Raw genomic sequence first — 26052 nt, 5'->3', positions numbered from 1 at the left:
ATAAAGTAAAATAACTGTATGTCTTGGGGGTGAATTTGTGTTATTTTAATTGCATAAACTGCAGTATACACCCGTGTGCCGACGATAAGATGGTTTGACCCAAAACCTTGATCTGCCAATACGTACGCTGAACACAGAGTGGCCGGACGGTGGGGTAGCCTCTGGTTTCTTACGCGATATTTGCCACATTTGCTCTATCTATATACCTTGTCGCTGTTTAAACTTTTTTCCGCAAAGGTAGGACGTCGGGAAAGCAGGAAACGTTCAAGTAAAACTGTCCGCTCATATATTTCGAAAGGTTTACCATACGGGCTGTGCGGCGCTCTTGGGCTTGCAAGAACCAACTGCACCTTTTATCCAGCAACTTCATCTGGTTACGCTAATGAACTGAATTCACTGCACAGCTTGAAACTGAGTTTTGGGTTTTTTTGTTTTTTAACAAATAGGTGATTTTAAAGGTTTTCTTACAACTTGCCTAAAGTGAGTCAATAGGATATTGTAATGCTAACAGTGAAGGTGTAATTACACTTGCAACATGGCTGCTACTCGAACGGCAGAGGGAAAAGTTTAACACTGACGTGGGAGAAGTTTAACGTCAGTGCGACTTGGTACGCGAGTTGTTGTCCACATAATAAAGTCGTAAGCAGTCGCCCCGTAGTCCGGCAACAGTATCCCCCCGGACTCTCAAACCAGTGGCTGAACCGAGAGAGAGACGCCTCCTCCTCCTCTTCGTCCTCCTCCTCCTCCGTAGTCACCGACGTTAGTCACTGCAGTGGACTTTGTGGGGAAACTGTGGTGTCTTCCTCTCCATCGCAGACTGTGGTGGCGTTAAAGGACTTATCATCTGGGAGCTGCTTGTGTTTCGAGCTAAGATGCATTTTTCCATACCCGACACAGAGGTTCGTTCGGGAGAAAACGGTTCGACCTACGTGGTAAGCACGACGTTGTGTCTTTCTTTTTTGTTGTTGTTGTTGTACCCGCTTTAACCACAGACTGTGTTAATGCTTGTTTCAGCTGCCCACATGTCGAGCTAATGTCAGTGCGGCACGGGCTCCAGTGTTTACTGTGCACAAATTATTGGGAAGGCGGAACTGCTGGGTTATAAATCAGCTATAAACATTACTGTGTAATCATGCCATTTATGCTTTGCATAGGTGATTAAAAACTTGATTTGTTGTATTAAAATTTGAGCAAATTGGGCAAAAAATATTTTAGCATGATTCTTTGAGACATCAACAGAAAAGTAATGTGGCTTTTATCGTGTTCAACACAGTTTCTGCCATTTTACCTTCATCTGGCGGAGAAAATTAGTTCTACAGTATAAACATATAGCATCATTATGCCATGTCTGAAGTTTAACACACTGTGATTTACCCTCAAAGCTTTATGCACAAACTTGCATGTGTCCCAGTCTCTTTATAGGCTCAAATCAGCCACAACAAAGTCTCTTTTGTTTTAAAGGTTTGAGCCAGCACCTAAATTCTTAGTGAGATTTGAGGTTTGCTTACCATGATGTTGCCATCTCCCGTGTTATTTAGAAAAAGAGAATACAGCCAGCATTGCTTTAACTTCATCCCTTAACTAGCAGTTATATATATCAGTCTAAACTATGGTAGTCTTCAAAGCACATTGGGAGCTGCAGCATAATCTTTATGTTTATTTTCTTCTTTCTGTTTCTTATTGTGTTTAATGTTGTTTGAAACATGAATTACCATTGTGCTTTGCTGTGTTCTGAAGTGAAGGTTGATCAAGGACAGCCGTAATAGCACCATTTTCTTTGCTATTTATGAAAAACCCAGTGACTGACAGTCAGGATACATTGTATTAATGTTTGCCAGATGTAGTGTTTATTTCTCAAAGTTTGCGTCAACTCAAAAGATTTCTTCCTTGTGTTGCTTGATTATTTGCACAGAGACGATAAATATGATCTATTGGTGATTGCAAGTTGCCAGAAAACTGCTTGGGTTCAAGTTGAGATGGATAATGATTTTAAAGATGTCATTATGAATTGTGCTTCCATTCCTCATCCATTTTCTTATTTGTTCCTAGCAGTAGGCCTTTGCAGGTTTATGGCATAAGTACAACAGTTTCATTACTTCTGAACACAGAGTAGAAAAAAGGTTTGCATCTGACTCAGATGTGCAAGAGCTCCACTGCCAGGAGTGGGACGTCATTGTTTAGCAATGTGCGACTGTCAGAAAACCTTGACAGCATCGATGAATGGAACTGGAAAGCTCAGAGCTCTGATGGATCAGATCATTTGGAACCTGTTCTCGGTTCCCAAGTTTGCTTCTCCTCATGTGTTGATGTCGTGCAACAAATAATTAATAATTCAGGATTTTTATAGAAAACAGTGTCTATAGTATTTATTAAAAGTGTTTTTGTGTGTCAGGTCCCTTTGTCCTGTGTGTGTGTGTGTGTGTGTGTGTGTGTGTGTGTGTGTGTGTGTGTGTGTGTGTGTGTGTGTGTGTGTGTGTGTGTGTGTACTTAAAAACACAAACACTGCATCATCTGATTTTAATGTAACATTACTCTGGCTGCTCTCAGTGTCATACACCTGTAAATGAGTATTTTCCATTTTGACTGTGTATTTGGAAGAAAGTCTTGGAGTAGGTATAATAATATTTGAATTGGCACAGAATTAGGAAATAAACATAAAAAGCTTTCCAAGAGAAGTAGTGGACATGTCGAATAATTCAGAATTATTTCCCTCTTTGCAGTGTTCTCCACGCGTTCCTCACTGATGTCGTTCTCTGACGTATCTCTACTTAACCAAGCACATTTTTAGCCTGTACTCCAGTGGGAAAAGCAAAGGCCTTTCACCTCTCAGCTGGGAGTCCTGTGACTGTCACTGTGACCTTCCCATAACCAGCTGAAAGGAAGGGACTTTGCTTGATTGTAACACTGAGAGATGGGTTGTGTACCTTGGAACCAGTAAGCCGCAGAATTTGCCGCGTTTGCAAAGGGCTTTCTTAGAATTAAAAAGGCCTCTTTTTTATGGCAGTGTTCCTGGGTTGTTGTTTTTTTCCGCTATTACACTTCTGCCTTTATTTCAACCTAATTTTTTTTAGTGTTTGTGGATATGAGAACAAGAGACTTTGGTGTTACATTAAGTGACGATAACTCATTTACTCAGGATGAGGAACAGGTTTAGACTTAGCTCTAAACTAGTTCATTATTCATTATTCAAAGTCTGTATTACTTTGGTTTTTGTTTTGTTTTTTGAAACCATGAAAGCTGTGCTCAACAGTGTAGCTGTGTCAGTTGGCTCCATGTACTGAGCCAGATGTATAAACTTAGAGACACAGAGAGGTTCCCTAAAATGTGCTAACAGTAGCAGGTATCTTGGAAATCCTCTCACAGATACTGGTTCACAAGATTAGATCACATATGGTTTTAGGGGTTAAAGTGGGCAGTGATGAAAAAAGTAAAAACACTGACAGTTTTGTTTCTAATAAGGGCGTCTCATATTAAATCTGGTCTATCTCAGGACTGAACATTCAGTGTTTTGATCTGATTACAGCAGTGGGATCAGACAGCATCTCACTCCTTTATTAAGAAACTTTATTATGACACAAATTTTAGATTAGCAGCTGGATTATGAAATCAAAAGCTTTTAAACATGATGAGGAACTAGGATCAAAATGTAACACTATTTAATACATTTGTAAGAGTTTGGGGTGCAGAAACAAAGATGAGTGTGGGAATATGGAGGAAAACATATACAGCGTCTTGAACTGTCCCCAAGTTGAACTGCTTGTAGCCACCAAAAAAAAACTCGGGTATTTTTTTTTTTTTTTGTTGTTGTTGCACTTTTGCATTTTTAGAGCCAAGACATTCTGCATACTCATTCTTCCTTCCTGTCAGGATCCTGCCTACACAGACATTTTTTTTTTTTTGTCCAAGCCTTCCTCTTTTGCAAGAACAACTTTTGGCGTGATATTCTTGTTTTTCCCTTTGATTGTTTGTGCAGTTCAGCAAGAGCATGTACATGTGCAGTCAGAAACTGTAAAATTCCTTTTGTGTGGACAGATGACCCGCCATGTTGACTGCAAGAATTAATTGAGATAGAAAGGGAAGAGGATTAAAGCACTACTGCAGTTTATGTCTTGATATCCAAATATGAAGTCTTCTCAGTGAGCTTGTTGTTCCCTTATCACTGTGCACAGCCTGCTGGAAGCTGATTGGGTTTTTTTGGGGGGGGGGGGGGTTTTAGCATATGAAGGAGGAAATAATAATTCTCAAATTCTTAAGAATAATTCTTCACACAATACTAATAGGATTATTCCATGTAGGTTGTTCTGTAATTGATGCATTACATTTTTATGTATATTTGGTTTACTATCGTACTTAATGACATGAAAAATTTCTTCCTTGCTTTCTGTGGCTGGCTCTCAACATGAAGGCAAGCAGATTTTTGGTCTGCTAGCTCCAAGTGGTTGTTTTGTGGAGGAGTTTTCAGTGACAGCTCCTGTCAAAACAAGCAAAGTGTCTCCAGAGAAGGAGTTAAAGATTCCACATGAAATACTTTCTCTCTATATTAAATGTCTGGATGAGGCAAACGAAGCGGTTTGGATTGAAAACTGTGCAGCAGGTTCTGTTTTCCTCTTTGGATGGAAGTCGCTGGAATATGTTTGAATCCAGTTCACACTTCATTTGTTTGGTCTAAGAAAACAAAAGCCGAGGAAGCACACTGCAGTGGGATAATCAGATGAAATCAGTAGTGAAACTTGATGCTAAAGGTACAGGGTGGTAAATGCTGATTCTTCCAGCGTCTTTCAGCGGTTGTGGTTTTATTTCCTCCATGCAAACACAATGCCTCTGAAGTCACCAAATCACTGTTGGGTGTGCATTTAAAGAAACAAATTCAGCACTCGCTTTATGCTTTTTTTACATAGTCTTTGTCCTTATGTCTGTCCCCACAGGCCTACAACATCCATGTCAATGGTGTGCTGCACTGTCGGGTACGCTATAGCCAACTTCTTGGCCTCCATGAACAGGTAAGGTTTCAGCCATGTTAATATACCAACCACACTGTCAGTGTGCTTCAAAGCACGTTTTTATGTGTGGTGCTCTGACATAAATGCCATCACATCCACCCATGGTGACCTTTTACTCGTATTTGTGTCATACGGTCGATACGCCAGCCTCCCGTCACTTTAAATCATGACTACGATGCCTTGAAGTCTTTGGCTTCCGCTTTTCCAAGAGTTCCAGCTATTGGCTGTAAATAGACAGTATTATGGAGGGGGGTGGGTGGGGGTGTGTGACATGGAAAGAATGTTCTTGGCCTTTCTTACACTTTACCTGCTGGGAAAAGGAATTTAATCTGAAAAAGAAATGTGGTGGGAAAGTGTTGAGTTGTCTGTTCTTGAGAGTTGTTTGGTCTCTGCCTCAGCTGAGCTTTACACACAGCCAGACTGATATTTCAGAGCTGTTAATAGGCAATTAGTGTATTCAGTGTTTCACATGTGTTTTTCTTTCTTGTAAAGATGTGTTTTTAAGTGCTTTGTGCACTAAAATGTATACAACAGCATAAAACATGGCCCTAAAGGAGTGCCCAATGCCCCTTTTGCTTATACACATTACAAACTAAGAGAGCTAGGGCCAAACTTTACAATCTCCATCCTCAACTCTGTGTTATCATCCTGACAGTTGCTGTTGCCTGGCAACAGGGAGTGGGAAAGACACACTCAAATCTTTAAGCATCAACCCCAAAGGGCTTCCTGTGGCATACTCATGACCCCAAAACACTCCACACTTGATTGTGGTGCACACACTCGTCTCAGTTATTGCTCAGAAAATTAGATTTTTTTTAAGTGCTTCTCATGTGTTTTCTCCTGTAATGATTTGCAACACGGCAGAATCTGTGCTAGATTCAAATCCTGTTTAAAGCAAACAGTAAAAAACAGGACAAGCTCTGCCAAAAATGCTCCGCATGAGCTCACATGTATTTCAGATGTGACAGACTTTTATGAATCTGCAACCTGTGCTCGGTGTGTGTGGCTGTGAAAGCTTATTTGTATGTGTAACCAGTTGCTGCCTCTGGCATACTTAAAATACCACAGGGAAATATGCAGAGGTGAAAATCGCCTCTTTTCCTCTAGCACTCGCTGTGGTCTGCCTTCATCATAGCATACCTGCAGCAATATGCAGGTTAAAAATTAAACCACATAAACGTGTTTGATTTTTAGATCAGACACCAAATGGTGTAAGACTTCAATCGTTCAAGCTACCAGTGCTCAGATGATAGAAAATGGAAAGAAATGAGTCAAGAAGCTGGAAGACAAAGTAAACTTGGAATGACTAGACATTCAGCGTTCCAGATGTGTTCGTGTGTGAGTGTGTCTGTGTCTGTGTTTGTTATGCACGGAAACTCCAGCAGCTAGCCGTTGAAACAGTGCTTAAAATAAACCTGTGATTCATCTCAAACAACCTCAATGTACCTCTTAGAAAAATTAATCCACAGATCTTTAATTCAGAAGACTGCTGTTCTATAGCAAAGTTATCATTTTTAATAGTTCAAACTTAAATCTCTTTTCAGTAATTATGGCTTTGTTAAAATAAGAATGTAGCTAGCAGACTGCTTGAACAAACTCTGTTTTCTCTTAAAACCAGAGAAATACTGGTTTGCGAGGGTTTGTTTTTTCCAAGAGTGCCGACTCTTTGTTCCCTCCGAGCTTCACAACTTGTGGTTTGCATCAACAGATAAAGAAAGAATATGGAAGCAATGTGGTGCCTGCCTTCCCCCCAAAGAAGATCTTCACACTGACCCCTGCTGAGGTCGAACAGAGGAGAGAACAGCTGGAGAAATACATGCAAGCTAGTAAGTTATTCATGCAGAATAAACTTTTCACAGATGGCTTGTATTGTATTTCACTTCATTCAGATGCAGAGTGGTTGTTTAAACCAGTGTTTAAATTAGATAGTGTTTTTTAAGTTGCACACATTCCCCTCTTTAGTAGTGTGTGTGTATAACGAGTCTGTGTTTTTAAAACAGAATATTTGCAGGACAAACACGGTTTCCTTGAGAGCTTTCCCCACAGCAATCACAAGAACAAGTTTGCTTGGTGTCTGCAGGGAGTCCAAACATGCACTGTTCTCTTCATGCCACATAAGTGTGAAAGAACTGTTAATCTGGGCATAGTGTCTGAGCAGGGACACTGCTTCAGTTGGGAGTGAAATGTTGACACACCTTATGAAGAAAAATATCGAGACCCAGAATCTCAAAGCTGAAAGTGTCAGTAATTTAAATAATTTTTTATTGATTTGAATTTTTTAGTAAAGAGATTTTTGTTTTTTTGGTTGGTTTTTTGGAGGAAAAATACCCGGCTTTTGTACCATGAAGAATAATTAAAATCTTTGGCATGGTAAAACCAAGTGGAACACCTCGTGACAGTTTTAAAAGCTTATTTAGCATCAGGTCAGTAAACCCATTCAGAGTATTTCAATTCGAGAGGGTTTCGGCATATTACACGTTGTGCAAACAGGTCAAAGGTGAACTATCCAAGTACACACATACACAAATAAGTGCAACTGGCAGCAACATGGAGGGTTGGTTTTAATCCTTTCAAGCACTGGAAGTTACAGCAGAACAAGGGATCATTGTTTGAGTGCATATTTGCTCATAGTCTGGGAGCATACGCATTCAGGGTGTTCTTGGCTACAAGTTCACTAGGTTACATCATGGTTTTTGACATAGTTATGGAAAATAAACTGACGCAAACACAATATGCACTGATGCAGATGGCTTCAAAATTTCCCTTTTTGTCAAGTGGAGTTTGTGAAGTTAGTATACAGGATGACACACACATGCTCACACTAAGTCATATTGTATGTTATGTTAAATGCTCTGCTTTGCCACTGAAAACTGTGTCAGGAATAAATGAGAAGCCAAAGCAAAGGAGAGTTGCTCATTCAGCCTTTTATTTACTAAGTATGGTGTGTTGGAGCTGGTTAGTGGCAGTTAAGGTCGTTGATCCTTTGCCAGAGGTCAGCCCTTCTGTCATAAAGTTTTTATGCGCTAAGCTAAATTGCCTTTACAAATAACTTGGAAGGTATGACCTATTTCACAATAGCAAGCTCAAAAAGCAGAAAACTAAGAAATGGGAAGTGGCTCCACCTAAAAACATTGATGTTTATGAGTAACCCCCAAAATTGCATACCAACACCAGTTAGGCATTCATGTAGTTGTGTTACTTTCAATTATTGCGTTACTGTCCTTTGTTTTGTTTTGTTTTTTTCAGTCCGTCAGGATCCCTTGCTTGGAGCCAGCGAGTTGTTCAACAGTTTCTTAAGGAAGGCCCAACAGGTTGGTGGTTATTTTATATCTAACCTGCATCAAGCTGTTGTCGGTCAATAGGTCTGAAAGGAGCAATGCACCTTATACTAAAATGCTGAGGCAGTTATTTCTGCTTCACTAGTAATTACTTTGACATTGCGGTGAAATTAGGTAGTGCTGTTCTTGCTGTTTATCTATCGCAGCAGCACACATACACTTTCTTGGATTGTGTCATCTGTACTTGTAAGCTTCTGGTTAGATGTGTCAGATCAAGACTGGCCTGCATGCTGAAACATGGAAAATGATAACATGAATCATGTAACAAGTCTTTTGTTAAACACAGCAACTTAGTTACTGTGTGTGTGTGTGTGTGTGTGTGTGTGTGTCTGTGTGAGAGACATCCAGCTCAAAACAAGCTTTTTCCATACCAAAAAAATCTAAGCAGGTTTTCAGTTTAACCTGATTCTATGTCATTTCAAATGGATGGTGTATTCATAACTTATTCATAGCAGGTTGCATCATTTAGTCTGTGACTTGCATTACCTGAGGCTGCAAATCCATTCAGATTCATCCATCTGCAGCCACATCGCACCCATTCTCCTGTTTTGTTTTTTTCTTCCGCCCTCTTCTCCTCTCAGATTAGCACATTAGAGTCAGTGTTTATGTCACTTCTCTCACGTACTGTGAGGAAAGCAGGTCTGGAATAGGAGATGACTTGCCTCCCAGTGTAGGCTTTTCATCTGTGCCTTCTGTGCTCTCAGAGACCCCCTGCTGTGGGAAAAGGGAAGATGATAGATGATTTAGCCAGGAAGACGAGAGAGAGAAGAAGCTGGAGTCATCCAGTTCAACATTGCACCCTTAATATAAACGATGAGATTATTTAATCATCTTATCATACGTTTTTCTTTTCTTTTTTTTAATGCAGACTTGGTTTAATTAGTGTTAGAGGCCTTTTCTTACATAATGATATTGCTTTTACCTTTTTAAGTAAGCATTTTTGTTGAATGGTGCTTTTTTTTTTTTTTTTATTGTTTTGTAATGTGTAGTCAAATCGTGGCTTTTTTTTTTTACAAGTTTGTTATCCAAAACAAAAGACTGTATGTAGCACTATATCCAATAAACATTTCCCTGCTTTTGAATATCTTTATGGGGTTTTTCCTTTTGACTGTCGCTTGGACAAAACAAGGCAACCCTTTACTAAAGTTATGGTAAATATTTTCATATTTTCCAAACAGTATGTAGATAACAATCAATTACAAAGAAAATGAATGTGATCAGTATTGTCCAGTCCCCCAAAAAGTTAGTGAATAATTAAAGGTGATTTTAATAATTAAAAATATTTAATTACTCGTTATTGTGGACTGTTCATTGCACAGGTCCTATTCTTATATGCACTAAATAATTCCCATATGTGAGCCATTGCCTTTGTTCCTTCTCCATTTGAGTTAAACCATAACATACTTTGAACATCTTTCAAGCTTTTATGTCAAAATTGACAGTAAAGATAAAAGTGATCAGACTGAATGGATTAAATTTTGTTTGAAGTGCATTATAAATTTGTGTTTGAGAAAATGTTACAGTGGAGGGTCATCCATTGTCGGAAAGGGTTTGGGGGGGAGGGGGTGGTTCCCCCTCTAACCAGACAGAGTTTTTCCGTCTGTGTGGCTTGGTGTGATTTTTGTTGTTGACTGATGGGAATGAAAACATGTAGCTCACCCAGAAAGTTGAATTCAATCCTTTTGTTTCCACAGGAGACCCAGCAGATCCCCACAGAAGAGGTTGCAATAGATATCTGCCTCTGTAATGGCCAGAAGGTCACAGTCAACATTTTCACATCATATAAGACGGAAGATGTGCTTGATGTAAGTGCTGCATGTTTAAAGTGAGAGTAAACATGTTTTTACTGTTTTGCACAGTACGGTGCTTTTTAAGTGCCATGTTTGTTGAAATCTTGCTTAGACAGAAAAATATTTACATGAAAAAACTATAAGTGAATACTGCTGTCAGCTCCATATCTTGATATAGTTAAAAGAAACTAAAGTCTTAAACTTTTATCTGTTTGGTTTCAACTTTTTTTTTTATTAGTTCTGTGTGTTTGGTTGGAGAGCACATGGACAAAATTCAGCCCTGAGGGCTGGAATTGGATGAACTAGATAAGTCTGCGCTGCTATTTCACTCAATTCCAATGCAGTGTGTTTGATCAGTGACCCATGCAGTAGCGTATATACCAGGACACTACCAGAATGTAGCGTATTTTAAATATTTATGTAGGCATCTAAGCAAGTTATAAATATTTTCATTGTAACCTGTGGCCATGTTTCAGTTCAGTTATTTAAAGTGTGGCCCATTGCTTATTTCATTTAAATCGGTATGGTCATCTCTGACCTAGAGGCATTTGAGCTCTTCATAACAGATCTGATAGACACCAGGGATTTGCCTCAGGCAAGCAATATTGCTTTACAATCTCCTGTGAGCTCTGAGGCACTACATACCATAAGTCAAATTAAGCCATGTTTATTTGTATAGCACCTTCACTAGTACAGCAATATTTCACGAAGCACTTTATGAAGTCTGGCCTACTTCAATCAAAACTAAGGAAAACTCGGAACACAACCAAGACAGATGGAAAGAAAACAAATCTAAGCACACGCTAAAGACACTTGATGGCATGATGAAAATACCCATCAGGCCTATTTAAGCTTTCAGGCCATAATCCCAAAAGAGCAATTACAATGTGCCAGTGAAACAAATATACAGTATTATTATCAAACAGCTTTATTATATGTGACTTGTTTTGTTGTTGTTGTTTTATTATTTTTTTAATAATCTGTGCAAGACATGGTGATGTCCAAACCATTCAGTATATGCACTTCACCTGTACTCTTTATTCACCATAAACACACACTAAAGTACACACTCTAACTCATCCCAGTAAACATGGTGATGCCTCAGTGGCGTGCACTTTGTCGATCTTGGCTGTAAATCAAACTTGTTTGAGTCTCTTATGAAAGTTTAACCACAGTTAACCTCTGATCAGAACAGCAGCTGTCAGAGCACACAGATGGTGTATATTTTAGTCAGGGTTTCTGCCTCAATGTAGTATTGCTTAATTATTTTACTAACTAAAATGCTAGATTTTTTGTTTGTTTGTTTTGTCTAGGCAGTTCAAAAACTCTACCAGTGGTTTGCATGTGGCTTTGTTTACCGTTAAATTATGAGAATTACAACTTCAAAACCAGAAATGTGTAAAATGTAAATAAATAAAAAAATCTCATAAACCCACATTTTAGTCACACAAGAGCACAGAAAACAAATCTGATTTTTAAACTGGGGCATATTGTTTCATTTGAATTGCCCATCTGCTAAGAACCACATCTACAAATTGCAGAACAATGTTAGAATAATGTTCCTTGCTTTGTGAAAACTTTGAATATCTCATCATCTACAGTATATAATATCAAAAGATTTTAAGAATCTGGAGAAATTTCTTTGCTGTCTCTGGGCCAAAGCTCGATTAAAATAGACTGAATCTAAGTGGTAAACTGTTCTGTGGTCAGACAGAAAAAAAAAAAGTAAAGTTCTTTTTTTGGAAAACACAGATGTTCTGGGTTAAAGATGAGACACCGTCTGGCTTGTTATCAAGGGTTAGTTGAAAAGCATTCATCTTTGATGGCGTGGAGGTGAATCAGTGCCTTTGGAATTGGCAGCTCTTAAATTGGGAAAAGCATCATTAATGCTGAAAGGTATAAACGGGTTATAGAACAACATATGCTCCCATCCAGATGTCCTTTTCAAGGAAGCTCTTGTATTTCAGTAAATATGTCAGCAATACTAAACTGCTTTGTGGAGTTCAGCAAAAATTCCACCACACCTGATGCCAAAAACATTAAAGGTCAAACTGTGGAATGTGAGCAGTTTTATCTATTTTATAGATCTTTTAGTCAGTTTAATCTTCTTTCCTTGGTGTCCTGATACGGTAACCTGTCTTTGAAGAACAGGAACAAACTGATGCAGTCAAACTAGTCAGAGAAGCTGATTGGCAAATTGCAGTTTAACCTAGTTAAACTATTTATATCAAACAGTTGCAGAAGATGACCATTAAGCAATCAGCCAAACAATGACTCCCACCCTTAGTAATTTCAGGTTTGCAGTCTCTAAGCATTACAGAAATGGCTTTGTCCCAGCTGCTATTAATCATCCGAATAAGCTATAGCAAATTGTCAACATAAGTATACTATTTATTTATTTTTAATGGAAGTCTATTTTTTTTCTATTGTTTTTATCTCTTTGGTTTTTTTAGTGTAGTATTTTTAATCTGCTCTTTTTTTAACCTTCTGAAAAATAAAGCTCTGATGAAACGATTGATTGAATGTTGCTGAAATTAAATGTTATTGTTTCTGCAGGCTGTTGCGACAAAGCTTGACCTCCCAGATGACCTTGTTGGTTACTTCAGTCTTTTCCTGGTTCGTGAAGGTGTGGATGGAAGTTTATCATGTAAGTTCAAAATCATAAAAACAGAGCCATAAAAGCAACTTGAACTTGTGCAGCATCCTCCCGTTTCTGTTATTGCTGGAAAGTTTTCTTTTGCGTGCTACATAAGCTGCAGAAATGTTCCCTGATAAGAATTGTAAAGTAAAGTAAATTGTAGCAAAAATCCATTTGAGCTGAAAGTGTAGTTTGCCAGCAAATGTTTTAAGGATTATCTCTCCAGCTAACAAGAGCCATAAAAAAAGAGCCATCATTTATTACTGCTGATTATTTATGTTCTAGCTGGAATTCATTTCTCAGTAACCAAAAGAGACGATTCTCAGAAGACACAAATCACACAGAAATAAATGAAAGTAGGATTTTGGTGTAAACACTTGAACTTTCATTAAGAATTGCTAGAGAGTAGATTCCTGTGGAACCGCAGGGAACTTTATTCTGGCAACAAGAATACGGCTGAGTGTGTTTGTCTCTCTGTTCTGAGAAATACTTCAGTTTAGTTGAGGAAAAAAGAAAAGCTGTGTATCACCTCTAGAGGGTTTATCTTGAATCCAAATTCTGCTGTATTTCTGTCTCTAACTAGAATGTATAATAAATTTTTTGGGGGCTGTTCTGACTCCCAGTGAGAGTCAGCTATTTGTTGGCTGGTGCATGCAAAACATTTTGTAGTGCTGGAGTGTGAGTGCGCACAACATCCTTTTTGCAGTGTTCTTGGCTGAAATGCATGTTGTGGTTTACCAACAGTTCCAGAGTGGTACCACATTTACAGGCGTCTGATTAGTAAAGTTATTGTTTTTCCAGACTGCAAGAGGAGTGTTGACTTCCAGCATATTATAAATGTGTTTTTTTTTTTTTTTTTAAGTACGCTGTAAATGGAAATACACAATGATACTGTTTCAAGCCAGGGCAAAATCATTTTTTTGCCCATATACATTTTGTGAAGACTCTGTAGCAGTTAGCATGTGGTTTGTCCATTGTCTTTTTGTTGTCAATGTTACTTACAGGACCGCCTCAAAAGACCAAATGGCCACATTTCATGTGGCTCAGTTTCACTTGACGCACATCATTGCAAAGTATTAGCATTCACATTCATGTATACCCCAGTGACAGAGGAAGAGAGCCCTTTTAGGTCAAACCTCTCCACAGTCTGAGATTCTCATGGTTTCCACCTGTCACATGCTCGCCTCAGAGAGCATCGATACCAGGCTGGAAGTGAACCCAGATGAACTCAGAGGGGTCTGTATATTTTACAGACGTGTTGTTCATCCTGCCATTTAAATCTGAGGCTGAGTGATATGAAAAAGAAGAGGCATGTGCTAAATATGGCTAACAACGCAGCAGGTCATTGATCAAGCAGAACTGATGGTGGGATGATTGACATAACAGGATAATGAGAAAAATTCAGGCAGTAATTTCCCTGAGGTCGGAGTGTTAGTCAGGATATAATGTAAAATATTACGGACATGTTGAGAAGAGCCAGGATGTGGTTTGAATTAGTGCTGCTCTCATTTGCTTTTTGTGGCATTTTTAGCTTTCCAGAGATGATTTATTTTGCTTAAAAATGTTACATTACATGTTAAGTATTGAGTTTGTTTCTCTTTATGCCAGATAATTTTCAACATCAAAGTAACCACTCTGTGTTTCTGTTTTCAGTACACAGCCCCTCTGCCCATAAAAAAGACAGAATACACTTTTATAAACCTAATGGTAAACTAAAGGGCTCTTTAGTCATCTCATTTGTGTGTATTTGTGTGTGTGCACTGAGCACATTTATTGATGGGTGAAAACAAAGTAGCAGCAGCAACGACCTTCAGTCTGCTTCACTCTCCTTAGGGAACTGACTGCAATAAAATAGCTGCAGATTCTGGGTGCATGTACACAAGAGCCCTTTTAAAAAAGTATTGTCACACACACACATTTTACCACAAGTTGTATCCTGCTGGGGCCTGCACAGATGGTGTCTTCCCCGTTGTAGACATTGTTATCCATGTCTTTGGTACCTGAGCTACATTTATGATAAATTCTGCTTTTTTTTTTTCCTCTTTCAGTTGTGCGGAAGTTGCAAGAATTTGAGCTGCCCTATGTATCCATTACCAGCTCGCGGAGCTCAGAATTTCACATAGTCTTACGGAAAAGGTATGTACCTCCTCTTGTTCACATTATGAGTATGAATCTGATCACGTCTTGTTTTCTTTATCTGTGGTAAAGCTCTTGGTGTAGACATGTTAAAAGAGAAGGTTAAAGATGGGCTGCTAGAAAGGTTACCTTTTTTGTTGTCAGGGAGAATGATGATCATCACCTGACAGTAAGTGGGCTTGGTCCAGAAAATGTAATGAAATGACAATAAATTCTACATCTACTTAAATTTCACCACTTTGCAGTTTGTCTTTGCAGTAGGTATTCCTTACAGCTACAGCGTCTACAACAATCAGTTGCACTGATCCAACAAGTTAATCTTTGAACCAGAACTAAACCAAAACATTAAAGGACAAAATAACTGCAAACAAATTTATATTATATTTTATCTTGCTATAGATTTCATTTCATTCATTTACCCTTGGTGCAGAATGCCTGTTGCAATTTCTAACATCTTCGTTACCAATTAACTGGATAACCAGAGTTCTGATAAATCATTTACTCTGAGATTTAAACTTGTTCTTGGGGTTCATCGATTACCAGCTTTCGCTTTTTTTATTTACACAAAATTTAGCCTGAAAATAAACAAATAGATTCAAATATTTTATATAATTGAACTTCTCACTTCACGAAAGTCACATTTCCAACAGACTGTTGTGCTGCATCAGTGTTTTGTTTTGTTTTTTTCGGGTTTATAATTTATTTGACTGGGTCAGGGTTCAATAAACATCAGAGGAAACTAAATGTCAGCACAAGAAATGCATCAACAGTGTTTTTTGCTGCAGATATCTGTATTACTTTTCAATTAACAGAAAAACCCACTGAGTCTGAGCTGTTGGTGTGGAGAGCAGTGCACCAGGAATTGCATGTGTCACAAAAACGGGGGGGGAAAAGTGATAGAATTAGTCTTAATGTTGTTCTATTTGAGAGAAACGGCTAAATAAACGAGAAGATACTAACTGCTCATTCAGTTTCAAGCCTACAGTCCAGTCCGCTGATTTGTCCGCTTTTTGTCAAGATAACTTTTATCTGCTTCCTCCTTTTTCTTTTCCTTCATTATTCTGCCTCCTGTGGACTCTGGAGGTACACAGGATGTTTACTTTCTTTCTGCCTTAAGGAAAGTCTCAGTCCTGCTGACCTAGTTTCGCTGTGGAGTGTAGAAGAGTGAGGGGAAGAATAAACGTAGAACTAACAAGTGAGAAAAAACAGTGTATGAGATCCAGACGAAGAGGAAGAATGTAGGGAAGAAAACTACTGAAAACCTAAAATGTATGATGCAGTTCTCTATTGCCAAGCTTTATTCAAAGCATCTACAAAATGAAAACAGGATTATGAAAAACAGTCAAGGTTAGTGAGCGGTACAATATAGTTTATATACTAGTAAGATTGTAGCTTTATGGTATTTTCAGTCTTTGTATGCGGTAAAGAAGATCCAGGAGGTGGTTTGAACCAGTCCAACAAGCAAAACTATTTCTCTCAACAGGGTCTTTAAGTGCACTTTCCATTACATCTGATGAGACAAAATAAAAGGACTCACCAAACACAGTGCTTCTGATTCCACCACCCATACTCTCTTGCTCCCTTTCACCGCCCTACGTTTTACTGGTCGTTTTTGAATTGCGGATGTGGCCAAGTAGCTTAACATTTCCTCAAACAACTGCTCTATTCAACTGCTCCTAATAGCACCCCAGCCAAGCGCCTACATGTTAAGTTTCACACCTTTGCGCTAAACTGTTGGGAAACATGAGCTCAAGGACGATTTTATTTAAGAACAAACGTAAATACAAAATGTAACTGGGGCAGGAAAAATGCCTCAGTTGTGGTGTAAAGAAAGTGTTTGCTTAAGACATTTCACAACCAGCAGTGAGGAAGTGATACATCTAAATTGTATACTGTTGTTCTGGGTGTTTTTAAAAACATAGACCCAGATCTGATTCGTCTGTCTCAGTCAGATAGAATTTTTTGAATTTCTTTTTCAACATCATGTTCTGATTTTCAAGCTGGCCTCGGGCTCCCACACATCTCTTTGCACAAACGTACAAGCAGTACTTCTAATATTGCCACAGTGCTGTGTGGAAATTATACCATTTCACTCACATCCTTTCAAACTCAGCTGTAAATAATTCTTGAGGTGAATGTTTGCATGCCTTACTCACTGACTGAGCTGATTTCTCCATAAGTCACTCATTTCATGGATGGAGTTTGACTGTACACCGGACAGACGTCTCCATTGCCTTGTATTGATAAATACATAGTCCATAGAAATAGGTTTGTTAATGGGTTAATGCATTGTATTGCATTGCATTGCTTGCTCCATGGTACAAAGTCCATGTGATGTGAATAGGGCTTATAGTAGACAGTGAATTGATGGCTAGCAGTCTTTTGTTCTCTGTCCTGCTCCTTGCACGTTTAGTTTATGGTATCAGTCTGATCTGAAACAAATAGTAGCATTATCAGTATTAAGAATGCAGCTGACTCCTTTCTGCTGCATGTACATGCATGTTAGAAAAGACCAACTATTTAAAAGCCGACATTTTGGCAGTTGACTGGTCTGGAGCATTCAGGTGTGTTAACACAATGCCCTAATCTTCCCAGGAGTGTACATCCCAGCAAAATTCACCCTGAGGCCAGATTGTTCATGGTCAGAAAAACTGCAAAAAAAACCCCCAAAACCAAGAGCTACATCTCAGACTCTCTACACCAAAGTATTCTAGAGTGTGGGGCTGTTGCAGGAGGCTAATAGCGGTGAATAAACTATTGAACTGAAGCAGTGTTGTTAGAAAGAGTAGGCCAAAATTCCTTCACAATGATGCCAGAGTCATACAGAAAATGATTACTTCAGGTTATTGCTGCCAAAGCTTTTCACATGACTACAGTACCCCCCTTAGCTCTCTTCAAATCACTCAAAGTTGACAATCAGGCTGTGTTAATTCTGCTTTATTTGACACTGTCTTATTTTTTTTGTCTCTTCAGCTACTGGGACATGGCATATGATAGTGATGTAATGGAAAACAGAGTTGGCCTGAATTTGCTTTATGCCCAGGTAAGAGGCTTCATCACTTAGGTAAACCAGACACTGTTTTAAATTAAACTCCCGCTGAGATGTGCACCCAAGCAGAAAATTTAAATTAGACTTGATTGTATTTGTTTCCAGATTGCATCTGTTGTATTTTATTGAGCTTGCTTGGTGCCAGCCTCTCACCAAGAAAACTGAATCAGCAGCTGCTTCATCTTTTGGTTGCCAAATGCTTTTGTGCATCCCCTGGGATCATCCATTATCGAAATATTGGTGTCAGCTTGTTTTAACATTGCAACACCTTGAATCCTCTCTGCGTCCCTCTTTCAGAAGAGATGTCCTTCCTATTATAGTAACTTCCCTCTGCTGTAACAGTTGTCTGATTTTATTAAGCATTTTCGGGGTGGCAAGTTTGATTAGAATCTGTAACCTCTGAGCGTTGCCTCTGCGAAGCAGTATAGTGCCAACGAGCTTGTGCTTTAGTGCATATTTTGTTGAGCTGCACTGTTAACATGGCGTGTTTAGTGTTGTTTCTCCTAGCAAAGGAAACTCATTGACCTGAATTATTGTATTTGTCTGTGTAGAAAAATAAACTTCCTGTTTGTTGCTTCACCAGACAGTATCTGACATTGAGCGAGGCTGGATACTCGTCAACAAAGACCAGCACAGGCAGCTCAAATCGTTGCAGGAGAAAGGCTCTAAGAAAGAAGTAAGCAAGGGTGCCTCTTTTTGACGTTTCTGCCATTTGAATTTTCTTTGCCAGTTGTCACTTAAATCCAGCTGATGCTCAGAAATGTCCTTGTGCTAGGACAAATCTGTAGACCACGGAGAATACTCCCTCTAGTGAATTCCATGTTATGCAATTAACCTAGTTTGCCCCATAATATGAATTTTTAAACACATCCCAGGAGAGAATTTCAGAATTTTCTATCAGGGATTAGGTAAGCCTAAAAAAATGACATCTAAAAATTGTTTGGTTGTTTTTTTTTTCTTTTTTTCCTCAGTTCATCCATCTAGGCCAGACCCTCAAATATTATGGCTATATTAAGTTTGACCCTTGTGTCACTGACTTCCCCGAGAAGGGCTGCCAAGTCATCGTCAGCGCCGGAAACAATGAGCTCAACTTCCATGTCAAGCTGCCTAATGAACAGATGAAAGAGGGGAGCTTCAAAGTTACTCGCATGAGGTGCTGGCGAATCACATCTTCTGTAAGTGGAAGCGTGAATGCATGAGAGTTTAAGTGTACCTTTATTTTATCAAGATGAAGGCCCTCCTGTTTCTAAAGTGGCCTATTGGCATTGCACCAGAAACAAACCATAGTTAGTTTTTTAGCATTAACAGCTAGCTAAAAATGCTTACCTCCACACCATCCATCGTCATCAGTCCAATTACCCAAACACACAGCCCACACAAGGATAGTGCTGAATTGATCTTTTGTATCGATTAACACCTAAAACAGTATTTGAACTGCAAATTGTCTGCTGGGAAAAGCAGATTCATGCATTGAGGGGAAGTACTTCCACACCTCTGTAAACAGTTACATGTGTAGAAAAAAAGTGTAAATGTCAAGTTTTATTTCTCGCGCGTTTCTTTAATACACTGAATTCAAAGTAAGACACCAGATAGTACATGCACGCTTCAGTTTTATCTCAGTAGGGTTTTTTTTTTCATATTTCAAGCCAGTTTTTGCTTTTAGTCTTTTTACCCTCAGACATGATGCAGTCTCTTCAGGCAATCACAGAAACCACTTATTGCTGTCTCAGCCTGGTCTTCTGCTTGTTTTTCATGCCTTTGAATTAATGCTGCCACTTCCTTCAGTAAGTAATAAAGTAATATCAGTGTGTCATGTCCACTGGCTGCTATGGTATTAAGGTGGAGTACTTCTGGTCATGAGCTGTTCCTCCTCCATGCTTCCTCTTTCAGTCAGTGAATGAAACTATTTTTATCATTAGTCTGTTGAACTTTGTTAAAGCATACCACTTGTGCAGTCTCTTCTTTACCTTTTATATTAACAGAAAACTCAAAATCAGTCTAAATGTCAACTCTGCATCATCTGAGCCATCTGTGAGTTCCTTGTAAATGTTGTGATGGTGAAATCATTTACTAGCTGAGTGTTTTTGCTTCTTGGCTACTTTGGAAATTTAATGCATTTTATCCATTATCTTATTCTGAAGTGTGCTGAAGTGCAGAAAAACCTCAAAAAAAGCTATCAGACAGTACTAACAGCTCCACTAACACTGAATTAAACCCATTGAAAGTGTGTTGTTGTTTTTTGGGCGGTGAGTCTAATGAAAGTGTAATGGTGCTACATCACACACCAAAGATTTACGAGTTAATCCATGAAGGTTCTGTTTCAACTGTGACCTTAAATCAATTGATCAGCATGAGATGGTGCCAGAGTCCCTCGAGCATATGACTGGAATTGATTGATCAGGCTAACATATTGCTGGTCCAATGCCCAGCATTTAATGAGTGTTATCTGTTGCATTGATGGCGGGGGGGAAGGAACAAAAACCATCTCTTGTTGTCATTTCCTCAAATGTTACAGATGGAGGACTGAGTCTCTCTCAACTGGGCGTCTGTCTCAGCAAAAAAACAAAAACATTTGGTTTGTGTGGGCAGCTACAGATTCCAGTTTAGGTTGAAGGTATCGATTCTGGAGCAGGAGGTTCCTTCTTGGTCAGCACTCTCTCAGTCTATGACAATGTACATTCAGTTTTAACTCATTAAAGGACCTTCATTGTAGGACATTGTAGGACCTTCAGCACCACATATTGAAAGATTTAAGTGAGTGCATGTATATTTAAGCCTATATCTAAACTTTTAACCCTCTGTGGATTAGAGAGGTTATTAAAGCTGTATCCTGCATAATCATTCCACCATGGAAAAAGAACAGTTAAAGGAAATCATCAAAATTACCAATTATCATGATATTCATCCACATGATGAATAGATTTAAACTTCTAAACATAAGTTAGTTGTAGTTGTGGTAGATATTTGCAGACAGTGGCGTTAAGATAACAAAGACCGGGAATGTTGGAAAGTCTCGTGTTTGTGATTGCGTCAGCGCTCGGCTATTTTTGTGCACAGATTAGATTGATGGTCTTATACCATCTTTTCTTTGCTGTATCACAAATACTAAACAATATTTAGTTTCAGCTATACAGATTTTGTTCTTTCTGTGCATTTTTCAAAATACATTTGATCCCCTTTTAAAAAGTTACAATTTCAAATGGGCTAAATTTAACTCATTAATTGGATTTTTTTTTTTAACCTTATTTGACACTTCAGCTCTTAAGCCATCTAGAAAAACGGCTTGTTTTGGGAATGTAAAGCATCTCATTAACCAGTATTTGTCATGAACCGAAGTTCCGTACACAAGCTGGACCCAGAAGCAGAGACAACACGCACAGGAGTACGAAAAATAAACTTTATTTAAACTAAAGGTGTCCCGGAAGGGTCAAAGGAAAACACGCGAGAAACTAGAAAAACCAAGGGACCGGGGGATGAGTTACGCAGGAACGCTGTAATCGGGACTGTGGGAGGCTGCAACAGAAAGAGGAAGAGAGTTACTGGGAAGCAGGGAAATAGCAGCATACGTGGGGGAGAGTATGAGTCTTACAGTCAAAGCGGGGCCGTGGGAGCCGGAGGGAGGGGTGAGGGTCCGCGGGGGAGCTCCAGGAAAGTAGAGGTGATTGGTACCGGAGGCGATCCAAACTCCAGACGGGCAGGTGGACAGGCAGGTGGCTCAAAAACACGCCGAGCTGTTACCTGAGCGCAAAGGAAAAGATTAGCGTTTGTTCAGGTAAATGAGGGTTTTCACAACCGCCTTCCCGTGGGTGTACGTTACCGCTGTGAGACGACTAACGGACTGGCGTGGAGCAGCTGGCTGGGCTGGATCAAATAGTCCACCTGATAATCGCCTGAGATGGAATGCAGGTGTGGAGTTAACAGCCACACCCGTGGGCATCCCATCAGCTCCTCGGACACCGGGCCGCGGACCATGACAGTATTGTGCATGGAACAGCTGAAATATGCATTTTTTGTGTTTGCACCCAATCGTAGCAGAACAGTCTATTTTACTACTGAGAAAAGCATTACTTGAGGCTCTACCCGCACAATTTCTGCTGCCATTTGAAAGATGGAACATTTAAATATGTCATTTGAATGGAGATGGGCAAAAAAGTTCACTTTTGTACTGCGTTTGTGTTTGAGCATTACAGTCATTATGTGTATCAAAGAAGCTTTTACAATTCTCTAAGAGCTAATGATGTGGACACGTGGCATCACATCTAAAATTGCAATGCATCCTAGCTTGTGTGTTACAGACTGAGCCCCCACACTGCCAGGCGGGGTGATTAATTCCTGAGCTCATTCTCAGAGGTCAGAGTCATTTAATGAGTCCTTTCCTTAGCAGCCAAATATTCAAAACATCTCATTTGTTGTAGCTCTGCAAGACCCCCCCCCCCCATCCGTTGTAGCCAAATTACATTCGGAAGAACCCAAAATAAACACTTAGCATGTACATGTGTTTGTGCATCTGTGTCAGACCGTTGTTTGTCTTGCATTTCCACTACAGCTACATTCTGACCCAGAGCGGAAATGGTTTGTGAAGCAGTGAAGGGCAGACACTGCTTAAACGAGGAATGAGGGCTTATTTCTAGGGAGCGTAACACACCCATCACAAATATTTCTTTCATGTTATCTTTTAGCCTGCCTGTCATTTGTGATGCAGGAGTTCAAGAATAGCAGCTTAAGGAGAAGACATGCAGGGTAGAAAATGAGATTTAGCTCCAGCGACGGAGCTTATCCGCTTAATATTGAAAGTTTGATGCTGGTTGAAAAAATATTGAAATCGGTTTCTTTGTCATTCTCAAATGTAAACACAGTACAACAAATTGAAAGTGGAAGAAGGAAAAGGGCCACAACAGAATAAGCAAATCAGAAGTGGTCGATGATAACAGAAGGTGACTTTTTTTTGTCTTTGTTTTTGTCACTGCAGCAAGTTCCAATTGCCAACGGTACAACCAATCCCTGCAGCTCGGGTCAATTTGAAATCAAACTCGAGCTCTCCTTTGAGTACCTGATGAGCAAGGACCGCCTCCAGTGGGTCACCATCACCAGCGACCAGGTAGGAGGATGATGGATAGTTTCACTTTTATATAGATAAACTAGATCTTTTTTATTCATTAAAGATAATTTTTCCCTTTGTGTATTTAGAATTTTTTAGTTTCTTAAGGTACTGTACATAATCCTCTTTAGTGCTCATTGGATTACCTCAAAAATGCTGCGGCTCAAGGCTGAAAACAGCCGTGTTGTTTTGTTTTTTCATAGTTTAGCTCAGATTTTAAGGAGGTGTAACTGTAAGTTGCTTGCAGCTCATTATGTGATCGGCCATTTTTAGTGCGTTTTGTTCTTTTTCAAACTATACAGGCTTGCTGCTTTATGTCTGACTGGTTTCTGTGTGGATGTGATTGCAGGCTATCATGATGAGTATCTGCCTCCAGTCTATGGTGGATGAATTAATGGTAAAGAAGTCCGGTGGCAGCATAAAAAAGGTTTGTGTTGACTGCATTTAACAACATTATGCCATCATTTTGTTTTCCATACATATCACAGCGTTTGTAAATGTATAAGTCATTCATTTATAGCTTTGACATTTATTCTATTTCTTTTGACATCTTCTGTCACATTTCAGATGCTGAGGAAACGACACAATGGCTCCATCCACCGGTCTGACAGTCAGCAAGCTGTGAAATCTTCCCCTCTACTGGTGAGAAACGGGATAGCATGCCAAGTTTTTTATTCTCAGCTGTAGCTTTTTTTTCTTGACTGTCTGTTTTGTTTTGTTTTTTTCTTCCATGCTGCAGGACTCCCCTGATTCAAACCGTGAACAAATTGTCAAACTCTCAGTGAGTACCTTCTTTGTCGTTTTTACTGACTAGCTAATAAATATTCCAATAAATTAGCATCAGCTAAGCATTAATTATACTTATATTGATTATTCCATATAGACCAAGCTGACCTCGGTGTCTCTCAGAGGGGTCAGCGCCTCCAACTTGGCAAACAACATCAGCAACTATGCTTTCGAGGGAATCGGAGACGATGACCTGTAACCCACAATTCCCCTTCCTCCCCTACTCATTCCACTGTTAACGACAAAGATTACAAGCTGAGCTGAGCCGAGCCGAGCGGTCCACGCAGGCGTCCGATTCTGCAATATTGTAGCTACTTCCCGGAGAATTTGCTGCCTTAAGCTCTCATTTAATCTTTGACGGTGACCTTTCATGATTTAGACTCTGAAGGGTAATCTTGATTTGCATTTTAGTTACAATCATCATATCATCCAGCTCTCTTATTGAACTTATCACGTCATTAACGTACGTTATTCGAAGATCCTGGATTCTTCCCTGACTGGCTGCGTGTCCGTTTCCAACCAGAGAGCCAACTGTTTGGTTAGACCCGGCACTAGTGAAGATACAGCAGAACTGGACGCAGTTGTTCTGGAAGTTACCAGGCATATTTCTGAGAATGTTCTCTTTAACTCAAAATGTAGAATATTTAGAGCAACTGCTTAGCTGCGTGACGATCAATGTTCGGCTTTGCTATATACCAAAATGCTTCCTCTGATGTCAGTGGTCCTCTTGTGCGTCATGCTACATGTGTGCCAAGTTAACAGAGATCATCAGCAGGGGTTCATTTTATATTAGACATTAGAGTCACATGTATTCAGATGTAGTTCGAGGCCTTAACTTGCTTTTTTTTTTTTTTTTTTTTTAATATATAGTTTCTGGGGTCACCTTCTCACATGGGTTGAAACTAAAGAGATGTTAACTAGAATTTTGCAGAATTTAATGGATGGTTGATTTGGTTGAGCTGCTTGCACTTGCTGAACCCATCGTTTTTGCACAGTATAACCGGTGGAGATGAATGTTTGAGCATGAATTTATAAATGTGCGTAGGCTCTTACCCTGGGGGGCTCAGTAAATCCATCAGATTTTTTTTTTTAACAATTTTTTTTAAAGGTTTCTCATAAATGCCAAATTATAGTTTACTAAAGCATTTTGCACAAAATAAACATTTTTAAAAAGTCACTTTTTATATTATGTACATGCAATTAAGTATTCTGAACATTTACTAATATCTTTATCATCTAGCTTATTGTAATCAGATCTAATGTAATCTAAGATGTATGGAACAAAGTTTAAATGGACCAACATTTATCATGTTTACATAATGTTTTAGTTCAAATGGAAATTGTTTACAAATTTTTGCATCTGATTTTGATTTGTGTTGTTCTTTTTGGGGGGAGCGATGGCGTCGCGGGGCTTCAGTTCATTGTAATTTGTTCGTACGTTGTTCCAGTCATCTCAGAGGATTTGGTAAAAGGTGCTTTGATGAAGCGGCTAATGTGATCATAATTGCTGGAGTGAACAAAATTTTAAAGAGTGAACATATCCCACTTTTATAAGGTGTGTTATTCCATTATTATTAATTTTAATTTTTTTTCTTTTTTTGCTGTCAACTTGACTTATTTCATGCCAGCAGATTTTAAAGACGCTAACTGTAAATCAGTGCCAACCTATCAACAGCTTTACTGTCACTTTTAGCCAGAACTGCAAACAAAAATGTTCTCAGTATAATTGTCTTGTTCTTTCACTGGTGTGATTCTTCTGTTCGGTTGCTTTCACTGTAGGGAGACACGGTCGCAGCGATTCATTTATATTTTCTCTGTTCCTGTCGATATGAAGTACACAAAGCTGCAAGGTCCTTGATGTTAGTGTATGTGTAGGTGCCAAATTTTTCTAATGTGCCGTTTTGTTTTGGTTTTTTTCCTTTAGCATTGCTTTTATGAACGTTGTACCGTCTTGATACATTCCACTAATTTTCATGTTGATTTTTAGTGGTATGTTCAGTGACAGCTGTCGGTTCATTTGGTCATGATGCTTAAAATAAACTCTGAACTTCAACGATTATGTGTGGGTTTATTTTATTTATTATGTAACAGTCATCTTTTACCACTACTCCCATTTATTTTGCAGCAGCAGTTTTGTACTTTGCCACGTTATATGCTAAGAGTAGCACAGATAAGTGTCAAGATACCAGGGGGTGCAGTGTTTATAGACTTTAACTG

General features: G+C 39.1%; 1 protein-coding gene across 1 annotated transcript; it reads left to right on the top strand.

The window, feature by feature from the left end:
• Positions 1-115: 115 nt before the first annotated feature.
• snx17 (sorting nexin 17) lies at positions 116-25888 on the top strand. Its single transcript, XM_086263900.1, has 15 exons — positions 116-932; positions 4926-5000; positions 6709-6826; positions 8247-8311; positions 10033-10143; positions 12685-12775; positions 14815-14902; positions 17876-17945; positions 18535-18627; positions 18923-19126; positions 22921-23049; positions 23399-23476; positions 23617-23691; positions 23789-23830; positions 23933-25888. Exons 1-15 carry the CDS (start codon positions 873-875, stop codon positions 24032-24034), a joined length of 1401 nt encoding a protein of 466 aa, XP_086120026.1. The 5' UTR covers positions 116-872; the 3' UTR covers positions 24035-25888.
• Positions 25889-26052: the final 164 nt, after the last annotated feature.

The sequence above is a fragment of the Aulonocara sp. 'chitande type north' Nkhata Bay genome, linkage group LG15 (genome assembly GCF_057382095.1).
Source record: "Aulonocara sp. 'chitande type north' Nkhata Bay isolate Kocher_YH1m ecotype deep benthic linkage group LG15, A_spYH_male_GT1.1, whole genome shotgun sequence".
NCBI classification, from domain to species: domain Eukaryota; kingdom Metazoa; phylum Chordata; class Actinopteri; order Cichliformes; family Cichlidae; genus Aulonocara; species Aulonocara sp. 'chitande type north' Nkhata Bay.
The sequence above is the reverse complement of the archived record's forward strand: the minus strand, read 5'-3'. Positions and strand labels throughout refer to the sequence as shown.